Below are 14276 nucleotides of genomic sequence, written 5' to 3' on the forward strand. Positions count from 1 at the left end.
AGTTATTTCCCCTTAGTTTGAGTTAATACATTGTTTTAACTTTTGCTTTGGTATATGACTCCCCTCATGTGTTACAACCAGGCTCAAAGAAGTAACACATGAGGGGAGTCATACACCAAAGTAAAGTTTAAACTATTTAACTTAAACTAAAGGGAAAATAACTAGACAACACAAACTCAATTATATTAAACAATCAGAACAAAAGGTGCATCAGTGAAGAGGGAGAGATTGAATGCCTTTATGAGTGCACCGGGCCCAGGTGCACCCAATCAGTCTAACGGGGCCAGGGCCAGGAGAGTGAGGGTGTTGTCACGGTAGGTTGTCACAATTTTCAATGTTTCATTACATAAAGTGTATTAAACCCATGACCAAAATAGTCATATAGTTACTTGGTTGGAATTCATGAAAACAAATTACCCTTTTACCTGGAACTCCCTCAAAGACCCCACTTTGAGAATGACTGGCTTTAGACCAACAATTTAGGATTCACCTTCACTCTAAGAACCTAGAACATGTAGTCCTCCAGGATGACTGGTGTATAACAGTAAGATAGATGCATACAGCACTGGTGGGACCTGCATATAGTGTTTATTGAAAACGGCTTCATTGTAAATTGTATTCAATAAAGTAGCCAACTCAACCAACAGTGGTGTGGTCTTAACAAACTTAACAGTTTAGATTAACACATTGTTTTTAGGATTGTCCAGTGAATATTGAATCTGAACAATTTTCACAAAATATGGATACAATTCCAAAACTTTTCAAGGATGCATAATATAATTTCCTGTAATGTGAGGCTGTGACTGAATCAATACCAGAAATTACTACTACACTGGACAAATGGTACCCACAGCTTTATATTAGATTTTAGTGCTTTGAGTCACTGCATCATACATTATTACATGGATGCTATTGAAATAAAATATACATTTTCCATAAAATAGAAATACAAGATCCAAGCAGCACTAAAATCCAATACCAAATAATTTATTGCGATGTTATGTCAACAGCTACAGGAAATACATGTCATAACAGAATTCCATTACTTTTCCAAAACTTCCATGGCCATGGGAACCTGAGGGATAGCTCGGTTAAAAAAAAAGTTTAGCCCATTTGCTACTTAGCTGGTAAGAGTTCTTTCCTAACACAATTCATGATGTTCCTCATAGTAGCTCTGGAAAGTTGGGGCAAAAACAAATGCAAAGTCAATGGAGTCACACTCCTGTCTGTACAAACTGATGAAGGATCAATAAAATGTTATTCATAGTGCCCACAAAGTAAATCTCTTCTGTTAAAACGGTTTCTTCTGCTTCAGTCAGCTTGTACCGGTACATACAGGACCATGACCCCATTGACCTGGCATTGGTTTTTGCCCAACTTTCCAGAGCGATGAGGAGCAGTATGGAGGATTGTGCTGAGAAAGAACTCTCGTACTAATCAACATCATTGTAGTAAATAGGGCTAGACTTTAAAAAAAAAATCCCTTTAATGCTGGAATAGCCGAGTAGAAATAGATTTTTACATTTTTGAAAATAAGTCTGTTGTGTAGATGCAAGTCTTGCAATCCTGTCTTCAGACACATTTTCCTCACACAGTAAGAAATCACATTACATATAACAATTTAAAGACAGAAATCAGTATATATTTAACAAATCATGAAGGAAAAAAAACATTTTATTTACACAAGGACAAAACAGGATGGAACGGATACAGGATGGAAAACTGCACAACGTAGCAGTCAAACAGAAAAGGCAACAACATACACAATCAAAATCAGTTTAAAGAAACTGCATAACGTAGCAGTTAAATAGAAAAGGCAACATACACAATCAAAACCAGTTTAAAAGAAACTGAACATTTAAAAGCTGTGTAAGAACTGTAAAAGTGGCAGGACTCTGTACATGTGACATGTTGTAGCGATACATCATCTGTTCTCCTTATCCAGAGCCACGGTGAGGACGCGGCGGTCCACCTGTCCAAGCCTCTGCCTGTCTGGAGTCGACGCCTTCAGCTTCATCTGGAAGGTGGAGGGAAAGTGTCTCACCGTCTGCATCGTGACCCATATTTGAACAACCAACTTAATAAATCACTTTCTCAAGTTGACGAAAATGCAAATTAAAGTGAAGATCTGTGAGTATTACCATGTGTGTGCAGGTTATGTAGCCTACCTGAGGATCTTGGTCCCTGGGGGAGTTGGTCTCTTTAAGGCTCTGGAGTGGAGAGCGGCCTTCAGCCAGTCCATTGCCTAAAGATGAGAGCGGGAGAAGGTCACTCATATCCGGTGTGTACTGTACATGATTGTCTTTTATATTTGTTGCCTTTTTGATTCCCCCATCAGGGATGCAACTCATGGATAATGAAAAATGTGACATATCAGGGCAGATACAAAACCACACGGAAATCATTCACTCAATAATTTTTTGGGTGAAAAAGGTGACTTATCGCCTAAAAAGGGACTAGTTTGCATCCTCGGATGAAGGCCACAAGCCGAAAACGCGTTTATCTAATGAAAAAGTTGTTATATATATAGACTGCAAGTGTTGCTGGAGTTTAGATGGCTTTAGATTATTTCCAATCTCCATGCACTTCGGAAGTAGTTCAAGTTGTGCCAGAAACCCCTACAGGAAAGAAAGGTCAAGCAATAATACATAGATTCACTCAAATCACAGACACAGACACACAGACAGACACGACTGAGACAGAGCAAACTTTCTACACACCTTTCTGCTTCAGTTTTGCAGACTGCCCCTTGTTTTCATTGCCAATGTTCTTCACAGCCACCCGGACAGCGAGAGGAGAAGAGCCTCCTTTTCCTCCACGCGCTTGCACTCCTCTGGCTCTTAACCCAGAGGTACCAAAGCCCTTTCCCAGCCACTGCGGCTTGAAGACAACCTGACTGGGGCTCTTCGAGTCAAACGTGGGGCAGCGGATGCCGGTGGAGGGCTGTGGCTGCTCTTCTCTCAGGACTGGGCTAGGGACAGCTGCTGGCTCAGGTGTAGTGGGCGCAGGACAATCTTTAACTGCCAGCTCTTGCGCTTCGACTGAAGATGGCATCTGCACTGCATCTTCTGGCTGCTCTGAGGATGCAGGAACCACAGCAGCATCTGTAACAGTGGCTACAGTAGGCTGGACCGGGGTCATAGGGCTCTCTGGGTCAGAGCTGACAGATGGAATGGCATAACAGTGGTCAGCTCCATCCCCAGGTGGCTCTACTTCTACACTAGGCACAGTGAATGAAGTATTGCCATGGTGCACCTCGGCAAAGATCTGGGACGGAGATGCTCCCTCGTGACAAGTGATCAGGCTCATACTCAGTCTCTTGTCGAGAGGAGACTCCCTGGCCTCTTCTCCCTCCTCCAGGGTCAGATCAGCCTCCGTCTCCACGTCCACCTGAGCCTCCTCGAGATACACAAAGGAGCTTGAAGCAGAGTCGCTCATGCTCTGTAGACGGGGCAGCACAGGGGTGCTCAGGAGGTTAGCATGCTCAGCCAGGGAGCCAAAGGTCAGGGAGGGCTGAGAGGTCAGAAGGGGCTCGCCGGAACCCAGCTCTTCATCCACAACAACCTCCTCCTCCTCCACATTGAGATTCAAGTGCATGGGAGGGGGTGCGGTGTCTTCAATCTCACTGTGGAAAAGCGTGCCCAGTCGACGAGCAAAGGAGCTAACTGTCGCTGTGGGAGAAACGGAAGAACATTTTCAAAGAAGCTCATGTTATACTGTAGGAATTTTCTGCAGGTGAGGAAATAGACCTTATTCGATTGACGTCACTCACGTACGGGCACGCCCACTGCCGCCATGTTGTTGACATAGTGCAGCCGCTTTAAGTGACAGCCTATGTAAGAGCAGAGTTTATAGGAAGCTAGCCGCCGTTAGCGTTACCTGTATCGTTCCAATTGTGTTCGGATGGTGACTATAGTTGTCAGCTGCAGGACGGTATGTCAACAATATGGCGCTGTCCGGAGTTAGCGTATAAGGTCTATACCTAACTGATTTGTACAGTAAGTTACTAATTGTTACCTCTCATGGCATCTCTGACAGGGGTGCGGGCAATGCCAACTGTAGGTGATCGGGGATCAAAGCCTAGCAGGCCACTTTCAGTCTTCACTTCAGTTCTGGACATAGGCCCACCCACCTGAGAATAAACACAACACATAATAAGAGCATGTACGGTTAAACTACTTTCCCAACATAATATTGACATTAAATAGTTTTTTATGCAATATAAAACAAAACATAGTAATAAATATAGCCGCAAGCGGCGATGGGCGGGGTTCAAGCCTTGCGCAGATGACAAAGCTTCTGATTCTGACTAGGACATCCTCCTTGATATATCTGACAAGTTTCGCGATCATTGGACAAACAGGTGTGGAGTTACAGCCTTTTTTATGTTAAGCCACGCCCATTTCTGGCGTTTATGGCGCCCCCTTTTGGTGGAATTGCACAAAATTTGACACGCATGGTCTGGGATGGTCTCCGAAGACCTCCTGCAAGTTTCGTGAAGATTGCTTAATCGGTCATGAAGTTATGACAATTTAGCTGTGAGGCCACGCCCCTCTCAACTTTAACGATCAATATCTCCGAAACTAAAGTAGCTTTCAAAAATCCACTAATCACGATTGTAGAGCTTGCTCCATAGATGCTTCCTGGCGAGTCTGGTGCAAATCGGTGCAACGGTCTAGGAGGAGATGTCAAAAATGTGTTTTCCAAACTTTTCCAAATATCTCAAAAATTTTCCAGACGGACATTAAGGGTCCTTATGGCAAACTTGTAGAGCAGGTTCACCTGAACATCTGGAAAAAAAAAAGTTTGAAAATCGGACCAACGGCGTGGAAATTATGGCCTTTAACGTAAAACCGTGGATTATAGCGCCACCTTCAGGCCGATTCGAAAAATCTTTTTTGAGCAGCTACCTGCCAACAATATCTGTCATTGGGTCAAATCTCAGGTCTCTACCATTTACCAACTCACGGGAATTTGGGTTGAGGCAGATGAACAACGACAACAAGAATAATAAACCGGGTGAAAAACAATAGGGTTTCAGCCCCTTCAGGGCTTGAACCCCTAATAATGTGGTAGGAAGCCAACTAGCAGTTTACCTGAATGGGTGTACGATCAATGGCTGCTGAAGGAGAACGTGGATCCGTTAGTCGAGCGACTCGGTCGTGTTTGAGGGTTTGCATGGAGTCTGGTTTCCTCGGTGAAGACACGGTCATCTTGCTCTCACTGGATCCCATGATGCTGGCAAACTGCTTATCTGTAACATTACAGAAGAGAACATGCCATATTCCGTGTTGGGAACTTACTAGCGTTACGCGAATTGCAAATTAGCTTATTTTTTGATTGATTGATATCTTTATTGATTCAATAAATGCAGAATTGTGCAAGACAATACAACAAAACAATATTAGCTTAGGCTACATGTTGTGATACATGACATCAAGAAGTTTCTTGCTAACGCTAAATGTTTTTATATGCATGTGTATCTGTCCCCAAAGCGACAAATGAAACGCAACTAGCGTTAGCCAACTTGCGTTCATTTAATAGTTGAAATCAACTTTAATACATGGCGTTACAAGTTAGATTAGCTAGATAGCTAGCTAGCGTTAGCGAATGTGAGCATCTGCCAAAGACAGCTAACGCTAAGTTAGCATGCTAGACAACACGATAGTTTACGTTACCGAACTCGCTCTTCAAACCGAGAGTTGTATCAAAGTGAACAGTTGATAAGTTTACGGAATGCAAACGCTTGCTGCCGAGATGAACAGTTTCTCATACTTTCAGAAGTTACTGCGAGCATTTTCTGTTACCTTACACGAGCTGAAGACGGTAGAACGTAATACACAGCACAGCACACAGTCTACCAGCTACTTCTTTCAGACACACAGCACCACTGATAACACGAGAAGAACACACGTCTTCTTGTTTAATACATTTAAATGGGCCGCGTGCATGCTTTTTTCAAACTGACCTATCCGCGTAAGCGGGGGCGGGGCCTTCTCACCGCTTATTGGTTTAACGGCACACCAGTCAAAAAGTGGGCGTAACGTCCCAATGATAACAAATTTTGAAAGTACACAGACAGGTCATGGGGCGTAAAGGGGCGTAAACCAAGGAAACAGGAAACAATACCGGAAATAAGTGCGCCAAAAAACGTCTTTGTTGCCGTTAGCTTGACGCGGCGAGGTTACGTTAGCTAGAGCCCGATAAAAAACAAAACAACACAAGTTGTATAGTAGCGTTAGCACATTTCTCCAGTAGTCACTGCCGAGGAAGGTTTCTGGAGAGCTAAAGACGAATGGAGTACTCGCCATGTGAAATCTAATGATCAATGTCCATGTCTTTCCCAACACAGGCAGCAGAGCAGAGATGCCTTTGGGTTTCAACTGTTGTACTTGATCCTCCATTATCGATAACAGCGGACAGACAACTACAACTATATTATCAACTGGCCATTTGTTTGAAAAGTAAAGCTTCTGTATTGGCTTAAAATATGTGATATTGCGAATCCGCAATGTTTCTACAAGAACTTCTTAAAAAACTTGGTTCGGTACGTCCATATTTTGTTAATGACTGATGAGTCTCGTGTTGAGGCTAGTTGTTTGCCGTTTTATTTTGTTAATTCGTTGTCTGATTCTCAAGTGAACGAGCTATTTCCGCTGCTTGTTTCCTGTCTAGGCCGGAAACAGGCCAAGTGACGGTACGTGCACATCTACAATGGCACGGCGGCTTGCCTGCTGAAAAAGCCGCTTTGACGCTGCATCTTGATAGGCTGTCTTGCTGTATTCTCGATTCTGATTGGTCCATTTCAACATCGCGCTGGAACCGCCCCCAGCGTTTCAGCGTTTCACTGTCGCAGACTAGAGGCGGCTTGTCTCCGAGCGGCTTCACGCTCGCGGGGCGGGACTAGGGCGGGACCTTTCGTTGAAGCTACCCAATGACAGCTCTTCTTACACATTTCCTCCCCGCACCCTCCTGTGTACAACGTTTCTACAGGCTACAGCTCCAAGCTGGAAGCTGGTTTGCACGCCCACAAAACGCTGCGACACAGCGGAAAAGCGAATTTGCCATTGTAGATGTGCACGTACCGTGACAAAATCCCTTGTAAACAGACATTCGTCGGTTTATCACAAGCATGCCTCTACTCCATACCAATGACACACACACACACACACACACACACACACACACAGGGTAAGTTTACGGTTTTAAGAATGATTAAAAGCCTACATACACTATAAGAGGAGTCCACTGTATGCAATTGCAGGACCTGAGGATGATACCTGCAAGCTGTGGGTTACAATCTTGTTTATACATGTAACTGCAGTAAGAGGCGGAGCAACACTGGACTGACAGGTTTGTCGACATTACTTCCTGAAGTGAAATCTAAAGTAACTCAGAGCGACAGCACTGCTGAAGTTAGAAGAGACTCTCTTCTTGCTCTCGAAAGAAAAAATCAACGTAAGTTCATCAGACCTTTCTCAACAATACATCAGACTCTAAGGCCGTTTCTCACTGGTGCGGAATGCGTTGCGATATGCGATGCGAAATTTCGTGCGGATTTTCCGCATTGCAAACTATACACACAGGTCCGGGTGCGAATTATTCGCATTCCCACGTTCATTTTCCGTCGGCGGAAAAACAGTGAGCAGAGACCACAATGCAGTCAAGCAGTAGTAGTAGCAGTGATGACGACCTGCTCCTCATATTGCTGAGAAAACAAACGAGAAAGAGGAAAAGAAGGTTCTGGGTTCACCCAATTTTAGAGAGGCGCACAGCACATGGCGAGTTTCATTAGCTGGTCGAGGGGCGCCTGTATCACAGTCGCTTCAGGCAGTCTATTTCAGAATGGGAGTTGAGCAATTTGAGGCTCTGTTGGGGATGATAGCCCCTCACATAATGAGGAAACACAAACTGCCGCAAACCTATCGACCCTGAACAACGACTGGCAGTGTGTTTGAGGTGAGCATTTTCATGTAATTTATTTTGTTTACCGTCTTTTGCTTTAAAAAAAATCACGATATACGAGGGATCAGTGTTTGTAAACAAACGAGGAAACTGGGGGGGACGTTCACGCTAGGAAGGCTATAGATATCCTGTAACGTTACAGTAGGCTATGAACACAAATTGAATCATCACCATGCCAAACAGCAGCGCAGCTCCATACTACAATGTGACGTCAGTTGTAAATAAAGGATTTCATTGGTCAAACGTATCTTGCCGCATCCGAAAATCCGCGGAAGTCAAAGTCCGTGCGGAAAAATAAACCCCCGCACGAATGTTCCGCCTCGGTGTGCAAGGTTCAATCAAGCCCCCAGGAATAGCGCTGGGCTTTGAAGCCATTTGAACATGCTGGCGAAGCTCTGTATTGCAAGTCACGTGACGCCATGCAGCCCAGAAAGGAAAATTCCCACCCACTTGCATGGGGACTCCGGCAGCTGTTAAACCCAGGGGAATTTTTTCCGGGTGTCACTCAAAGTATAAAACGACTCTTTTAATTATCAACTAATTTTTTATGGGGCATTTTTTTCTTCAGAAGCCACTAAGAGCCGTATACGGGGGTATTTTCTTCTTGTAATACAATCCATGGGTGGGAGGGGTGGGAGACGTCATGGAACACGTCATGGCACACATGCGCACTTCGCCTTGGGCTGCATAGCCAGGAAGTAAAACCAGGAAGAAAAAGCCCCCATGATGGCTTCATGCGCCAATGAGCTACCTCCGTCCGAATGCATGGGTGGGCGTGGCAGGTCCCCTATCCAGTTATTTTAATACATCCATGGGTTCAATAGACCAAATCAGCGGGATGTTTACATTTACTTCCGGGTACCCCTGAGGTCCACACATTATAATGGCGGTGGACGGCACAAACTGACGTGTTGAAGACAAAAACAGACAAAGAAGACAAAAATGGTTCGTCCGTGTTGTGTTGTTGTTTAATATCATTCATAACAACACTTTCACTAACGTTAGTGGAGACCAGACTGGCTAATTTACCTGTTGGACCAGACCAGAGTAGACTTGACGCTAAATTAAATTAACGTGGCGTCAGTAGCTCTGTTTGTAACGTTAACGTAACCTCGCGTCACCAGGCTCTTCTACGTTAACGAGTCTGCAAAACAGCGAGTTTGACAGACAAACAAACGTTATTAGCTAGCTAACACTACATAAAACAAACACAGAAGAAAGGCTAGATACGTCGGACAAGCATGTTTACCAACCGTTTAACCATTTAAATTGAAAGTAGTCGGCCGAAAACAACGAGAGGGTTTGACAGCATTTATTTGACAACACGCACATTTAAACCTGCCGCCTTCCCCAAGTGGTACCCGGAAGTAAATTTGTTTACATGGTGACGTCACGGTGATTTGGTCTAATAGTTGCGAATCTCCGTGCCGAATATTCGCGCGAAAATCCGCACCGGTGTGAAACGGCCTTAGTTACAAAGGTGAGTACAGCAGATCATATTGACTGTTTCAACAGAGCTGAATCCAGATGGGATGTTTCCCTGTGTTCATTTTGCACTGATAGTTGTCAAATGATGTTTTCAGTGAAGTGTAATTTAAATACACAACTCAAAATAACTTTTGATCATATTCCAATGATCTAACCTTGCCATTTTTTGAAAGAATTGTGTGCTACAGTATTGTTATTCACACTTTCACTTTTGGTCTCAGTGTTTAGATATGGCTGCTGCCAGCAGTGTCCTGTCTGAAGAGGAGTTTCTCTGCTGCATCTGTCTGGATGTGTTCACTGATCCAGTCTCCATACCATGTGGACACAACTTCTGCAAAAACTGTATCACACAGCACTGGGAGGTTAATGTCCTGTGCCAGTGTCCTCTGTGTAATCAGCGTTTCAAGACAAGACCTGAGCTGCGTGTCAATACTTTCATAAATGAGATGGCTGCTCAGGCCAGAAAGTTAGCTGGGATGAAAGCCAAACCAGAAGAAGTTCCCTGTGACGTCTGCACTGGGACCCAACTGAAGGCCCTGAAGTCCTGCCTGGAGTGTCAGGCCTCCTACTGTGAGACTCACCTGGAGCCTCACCACATCATCAAAAGCATGAAAAGACACACGCTGATCGATCCTGTGGAGAACCTGGAAGACAGGATGTGTAAGAAACATGAGAAACCACTGGAGCTCTTCTGCAAGACTGACCAGATGTGTGTATGTCAGGTATGCACTGAGTCAGACCACAAGTCACATGACATTGTTCCTCTGAAAGAGGAATACAAAGGAAAGATGGCTGAGCTGGGGAAGACAGGGGCTGAAATTCAGCAGAAGATCCAGGAGAGACGACTGAAGATTCAGGAGATCAAACACTCAGTGGAGCTCAGCAAGGAAGATGCAGACAGAGAGATAGCAGACAGTGTGCAGGTCTTCACCGCTCTGATGCAGTCTGTGCAGAGAGGCCAGGCTGAGCTCATTGAGACGATTGAAGAGAAGCAGAAAACAACAGAGAAGCAGGCTGAAGGCTTCGTCGAAGAGCTGGAACAGGAGATCTCTGAGCTGATGAAGAGAAGCGCTGAGGTGGAGCAGCTCTCACACATTGAAGACCACCAGCACCTCATCCAAAGCTTCCCATCCCTGAACACTCCTCCACACACCAAGGACTGGACAGAGGTCCACTCATCATATGATGGGACTCTGAGGAGAGCTGTGGCTCAGCTGGAGGAGACTGTGAGGAGAGCTGTGGCTCAGCTGGAGGAGACTCTCAGGAAAGAGATGGAGAAGCTGCTAGAGGCTGAGCTGAAGAGGGTCCAGCAGTATGCAGTGGATGTGACTCTAGATCCTGATACAGCAAATCCCCATCTCATCCTGTCTGATGATGGGAAACAAGTAAAAGATGGTGAAGAAGAGAAGAATCTCCCAAACAACACAGAGAGATTTGATCTCTGTCCCTGTATCTTAGGAAAGCAGAGCTTCTCTTCAGGAAGGTTTTACTACGAGGTTCAGGTTAAACAGAAGACTCAGTGGCATTTAGGAGTGGCCAGAGGGTCGATCAACAGGAGGGGAACAATCACACTGAGCCCACAGGATGGCTCCTGGACTATATGGTTGAGGAATGGAGATGAGTATATAGCTAATGATGAGCCTCCTGTCCTCCTCTCTCTGAAGATGCAGCCTCAGAAGGTCGGGGTGTTTGTGGACTATGAGGAGGCTCTGGTCTCCTTCTATGACGTAGATGCTGCAGCTCTGATCTACTCCTTCACTGGCTGCACCTTCACTGAGAAGCTCTACCCATACTTCGGGCCGGGTTTTAACGATGGCAGTAAAAACTCTGCCCCTCTGATCATCTCTCCTGTCAATCATACAGATTAGACGAATCATTAGGTTTTCTCAGATAGAATTCATTGTAAATTAAAATGACAAATTTACAAATACACTACACCCCCCCCCCCCCTCTCCAGGTAACTGTTATAGCCATTCTAATGTGTTTTTCTTTAAATAGAACAACAGTTACAACACTTCACAGACTTGTCTTAATAAGCATATTTGAAGGTGAATTTCTTCTTTCAATGGAGCTCTCCACTGAGAGAATTAGACTTCCTGTCTGTGAAAAAGGCCCAGTAACTACTAATGTCTCGTCTTTTTACCTTTCTTCTTCTTGATAAACTGGTTTAGTTTTATGGGGGGGAAATGTTAGTTAAAGTTAAAGAACCATTAAAACTCCAGATTCTGGTTGATATGATAAAATCATGTATTTTTCTTTATATCCTCTTTTTCTTTGATGTATGGTGTTACTACTTGTTGCATTGGATCAAGCACAGGGATCATAAAAACGTCATTGAATGTAATCACTATTTCAGGAGTGTGACATTTTCCAGCTTCGTTGTAACATGTCCAGGTGACGATGGCAAAGTAAAAAAGGTGATTACTGTCATAGCTGTGCCTGCCTGGATACATACTTCATATACTGAGCATTTTAATTCTGCACAATTACTAATGAGCATTAAAACCAGATTAAAACACATTGAACAGCAAATTGAATAAGTTGTCTGTCTATGCTTCAGGTATCGAGGGTGAACACACACACACACACACACACACACACACAAGGGAAGTAGAGGAGAAAGGTGTAGCCACAGATGACAACTGCATTAAAAAAAAAACCTATTTCAGCAGCCTAAACAGGTATTGATAGCTATTTCCCCCTATAGCTCTCTTGTGGTGTCCAGGCCTTCATTGTAAATTAGAATTTGCTCTTAATTGACCTGCCTGGTTTAAAATAAGGTTAAAAAAACATACATTTGAGGATCTGAAGGAAAGCGTGTGGAGTAGGAGGGATTCTCAAAAAGGAAATATACCACTAAATGCAGCTTTTAGATGTTCTTAAAGCCATACCTCCATAGGATGATCATTTCTGCACAGCACAAATGATATCAAGCTGCTGGCTGTAATGCATCTCATACTGTATAGGGACTTCAGGGTAATAATACCAAAGAGCATGGAAGGAAAGAGACGACAATCCGGCCATTTTTGGAAACAGAATGCGCCTCGCAGTGGTCAGCTGCGGTAGCGCGGGCCCCTATAATCAGCCTCTCTAAACAGTAACTCAACGGGAGAACACTCTAAATTTCGGGGATTCACATCTTTTCTGGGCGTACTGTAAATCTTGATTGAAGTGGTGTAGTGCAGGGATGTAAAACAACAACCATATTGTGGAAACTAAGCAAAAAAAAAAAAAAATTCTTTGAGTTTTTTCAAGATAAATAGTAAATGCAAAGGACCCGAGGTTAAAACCACGGCAACGCACTTCTGACGGAGTGGACGACAGCCGCATTAGCTATTTATCTTGAAAAAACTAAACAAAGAAAACGAAAATTTTTGCTTAGTTTCCACAATATGGTTGTTGTTTTACATCCCTGCACTACACCACTTCAATCAAGATTTGCAGTACGCCCAGAAAAGATGTGAATCCACGAAATTTAGAGTGTTCTCCCGTTGAGTTACTGTTTAGAGAGGCTGATTATAGGGGCCCGCGCTACCGCAGCTGACCACTGCGAGCCTGTGCGAGGTTCTTTTGGCGCTGTCACGCTTCCAAAAATAAAAAATGGCGGAGGCTGCTGGGCGCTGATGTTGCAATGGGGCAATATGGAGCTGTCAGTTCTTTCCATAAAAGTTCTTTGATAATACAGAGGCAAAGTGACCGCCTACTTCCTGCTTCAGCACTGTACCAGAGATTTTCATCCGCCATTTATTTTCCCATAGACATTTCGTAAAATGATTACAAAAATAGTTTTACTGGTTCAAACCAAACGGTACAGATATATTTAGAAACAGGAGAGATCGCATAGCATTTCACTGGCACCAAAACGTTTAAAAAATGCAGGTTTAAAGAAAATATTTTTTTGATGTTTTTTTTTAAGTTTCGATCTGAGTGAAATGTTCTATGTCTCTCCCGATTATAGCGTTAGCTGAACCGTTTGGTTCGACGAAGTGAAACTATTTTATAAGCATTTTACGAAATGTCTATGGGAAAATAAATGGCGGATAAAAATCTCTGGTACAGTGCTGAAGCAGGAAGTGACGTTCCACTTTGCCTCTCTATATAATATATACAGTATAAATGCATGGATCACATTGATGGCATATGAATACCATTTCTGAAGATAGAGATACAAATGCAAAGATGAACCCTCAGTGATCAGTGACTTTTACTGTCTTTTACTAAAGATCATCTTTACATCTGTGGTGTTGTGACTACATAAATTAGGAAAGAATAGGCACTTGTAGTCTAGAATGTCTTGTTTGGCTCAAAAGAGGAGAGGAATACACATCCCTATATGGTTTTTAGCAGGTGCTGCTGACAGCTCAGGAAGACCAGTGTTGGGCAAGTTACTTTCAAAATGTAATATACTACATATTACTAGTTACTTTCATTTGAAAGTAATACATTACTTTACAATATTACTGTCTGTGTAGAGTAACTCGTTACTTATTACACTACTTTTGCATTACTTTCACCAAAACAACAGCAGCAGCAGAATGACATCGCCGCCCCGGAACCATCCCGAAAAATAATTTTAACCGCCTTGAAGTCAGTGTAAGCAATCCAAAATTCTAAATGTTATCCTTTTCCTTTGTTATCGTCATGTTATTGTGGTTATTTGCATAAAAACACATTGATTAGGAAATGATTGTATCTTTTTTAAATGTGCTTTGATTTAATAAAATGTAACTCAATTTGTAACTTGAGTTACTTGACAAAGTAACTGGTATAATATTACTGAAATCCTATAAGTAATAAGTTATATTACTGAGTTACTGCTAAAA

The 14276-nt window shown here is 43.4% G+C and overlaps 2 protein-coding genes across 3 annotated transcripts; one reads left to right on the forward strand and one right to left on the reverse strand.

Moving 5' to 3' along the window:
- Nucleotides 1-656: 656 nt before the first annotated feature.
- cdca3 (cell division cycle associated 3) lies at nucleotides 657-5883 on the reverse strand. Its single transcript, XM_083661153.1, has 6 exons — nucleotides 5808-5883; nucleotides 5097-5254; nucleotides 4018-4132; nucleotides 2721-3671; nucleotides 2169-2245; nucleotides 657-2017 (listed from the first exon to the last, which is right to left on the reverse strand). The coding sequence occupies exons 2-6, from the start codon at nucleotides 5232-5234 to the stop codon at nucleotides 1925-1927; spliced, it is 1374 nt and encodes a 457-aa protein (XP_083517279.1). The 5' UTR covers nucleotides 5235-5254; nucleotides 5808-5883; the 3' UTR covers nucleotides 657-1924.
- Nucleotides 5884-7375: 1492 nt separating this feature from the next.
- On the forward strand, nucleotides 7376-11956 carry LOC310798734 (E3 ubiquitin-protein ligase TRIM21-like). 2 transcript variants are annotated; one of them, XM_083661286.1, is made up of 2 exons: nucleotides 7376-7458; nucleotides 9675-11956. In XM_083661286.1, exon 2 carries the CDS (start codon nucleotides 9684-9686, stop codon nucleotides 11319-11321), a length of 1638 nt encoding a protein of 545 aa, XP_083517412.1. In that variant the 5' UTR covers nucleotides 7376-7458; nucleotides 9675-9683; the 3' UTR covers nucleotides 11322-11956. The 2 variants fall into 2 exon arrangements, with proteins under 2 accessions (XP_083517412.1, XP_083517413.1); XM_083661287.1 differs by lacking the exon at nucleotides 7376-7458 and adding an exon at nucleotides 7782-7959.
- The last annotated feature ends 2320 nt before the right edge of the window (nucleotides 11957-14276 follow it).

The sequence above is a fragment of the Poromitra crassiceps genome, assembly GCF_964638095.1.
Source record: "Poromitra crassiceps genome assembly, chromosome: 26".
Lineage (NCBI taxonomy): Eukaryota > Metazoa > Chordata > Actinopteri > Beryciformes > Melamphaidae > Poromitra > Poromitra crassiceps.

Coding starts and splice junctions, on each gene's coding strand:
- cdca3 (XM_083661153.1), bottom strand. CDS start 5,234: ATGGGATCCAGTGAGAGCAAGATGACCGTGTCTTCACCGAGGAAACCA. Junction 3,672..4,017: donor TGTCAGAGATGCCATGAGAG/GTAACAATTAGT, acceptor TTTCTCCCACAG/CGACAGTTAGCTCCTTTGCT. Junction 2,018..2,168: donor CCAGGGACCAAGATCCTCAG/GTAGGCTACATA, acceptor TCCACCTTCCAG/ATGAAGCTGAAGGCGTCGAC.
- LOC310798734 (XM_083661286.1), top strand. CDS start 9,684: ATGGCTGCTGCCAGCAGTGTCCTGTCTGAAGAGGAGTTTCTCTGCTGC.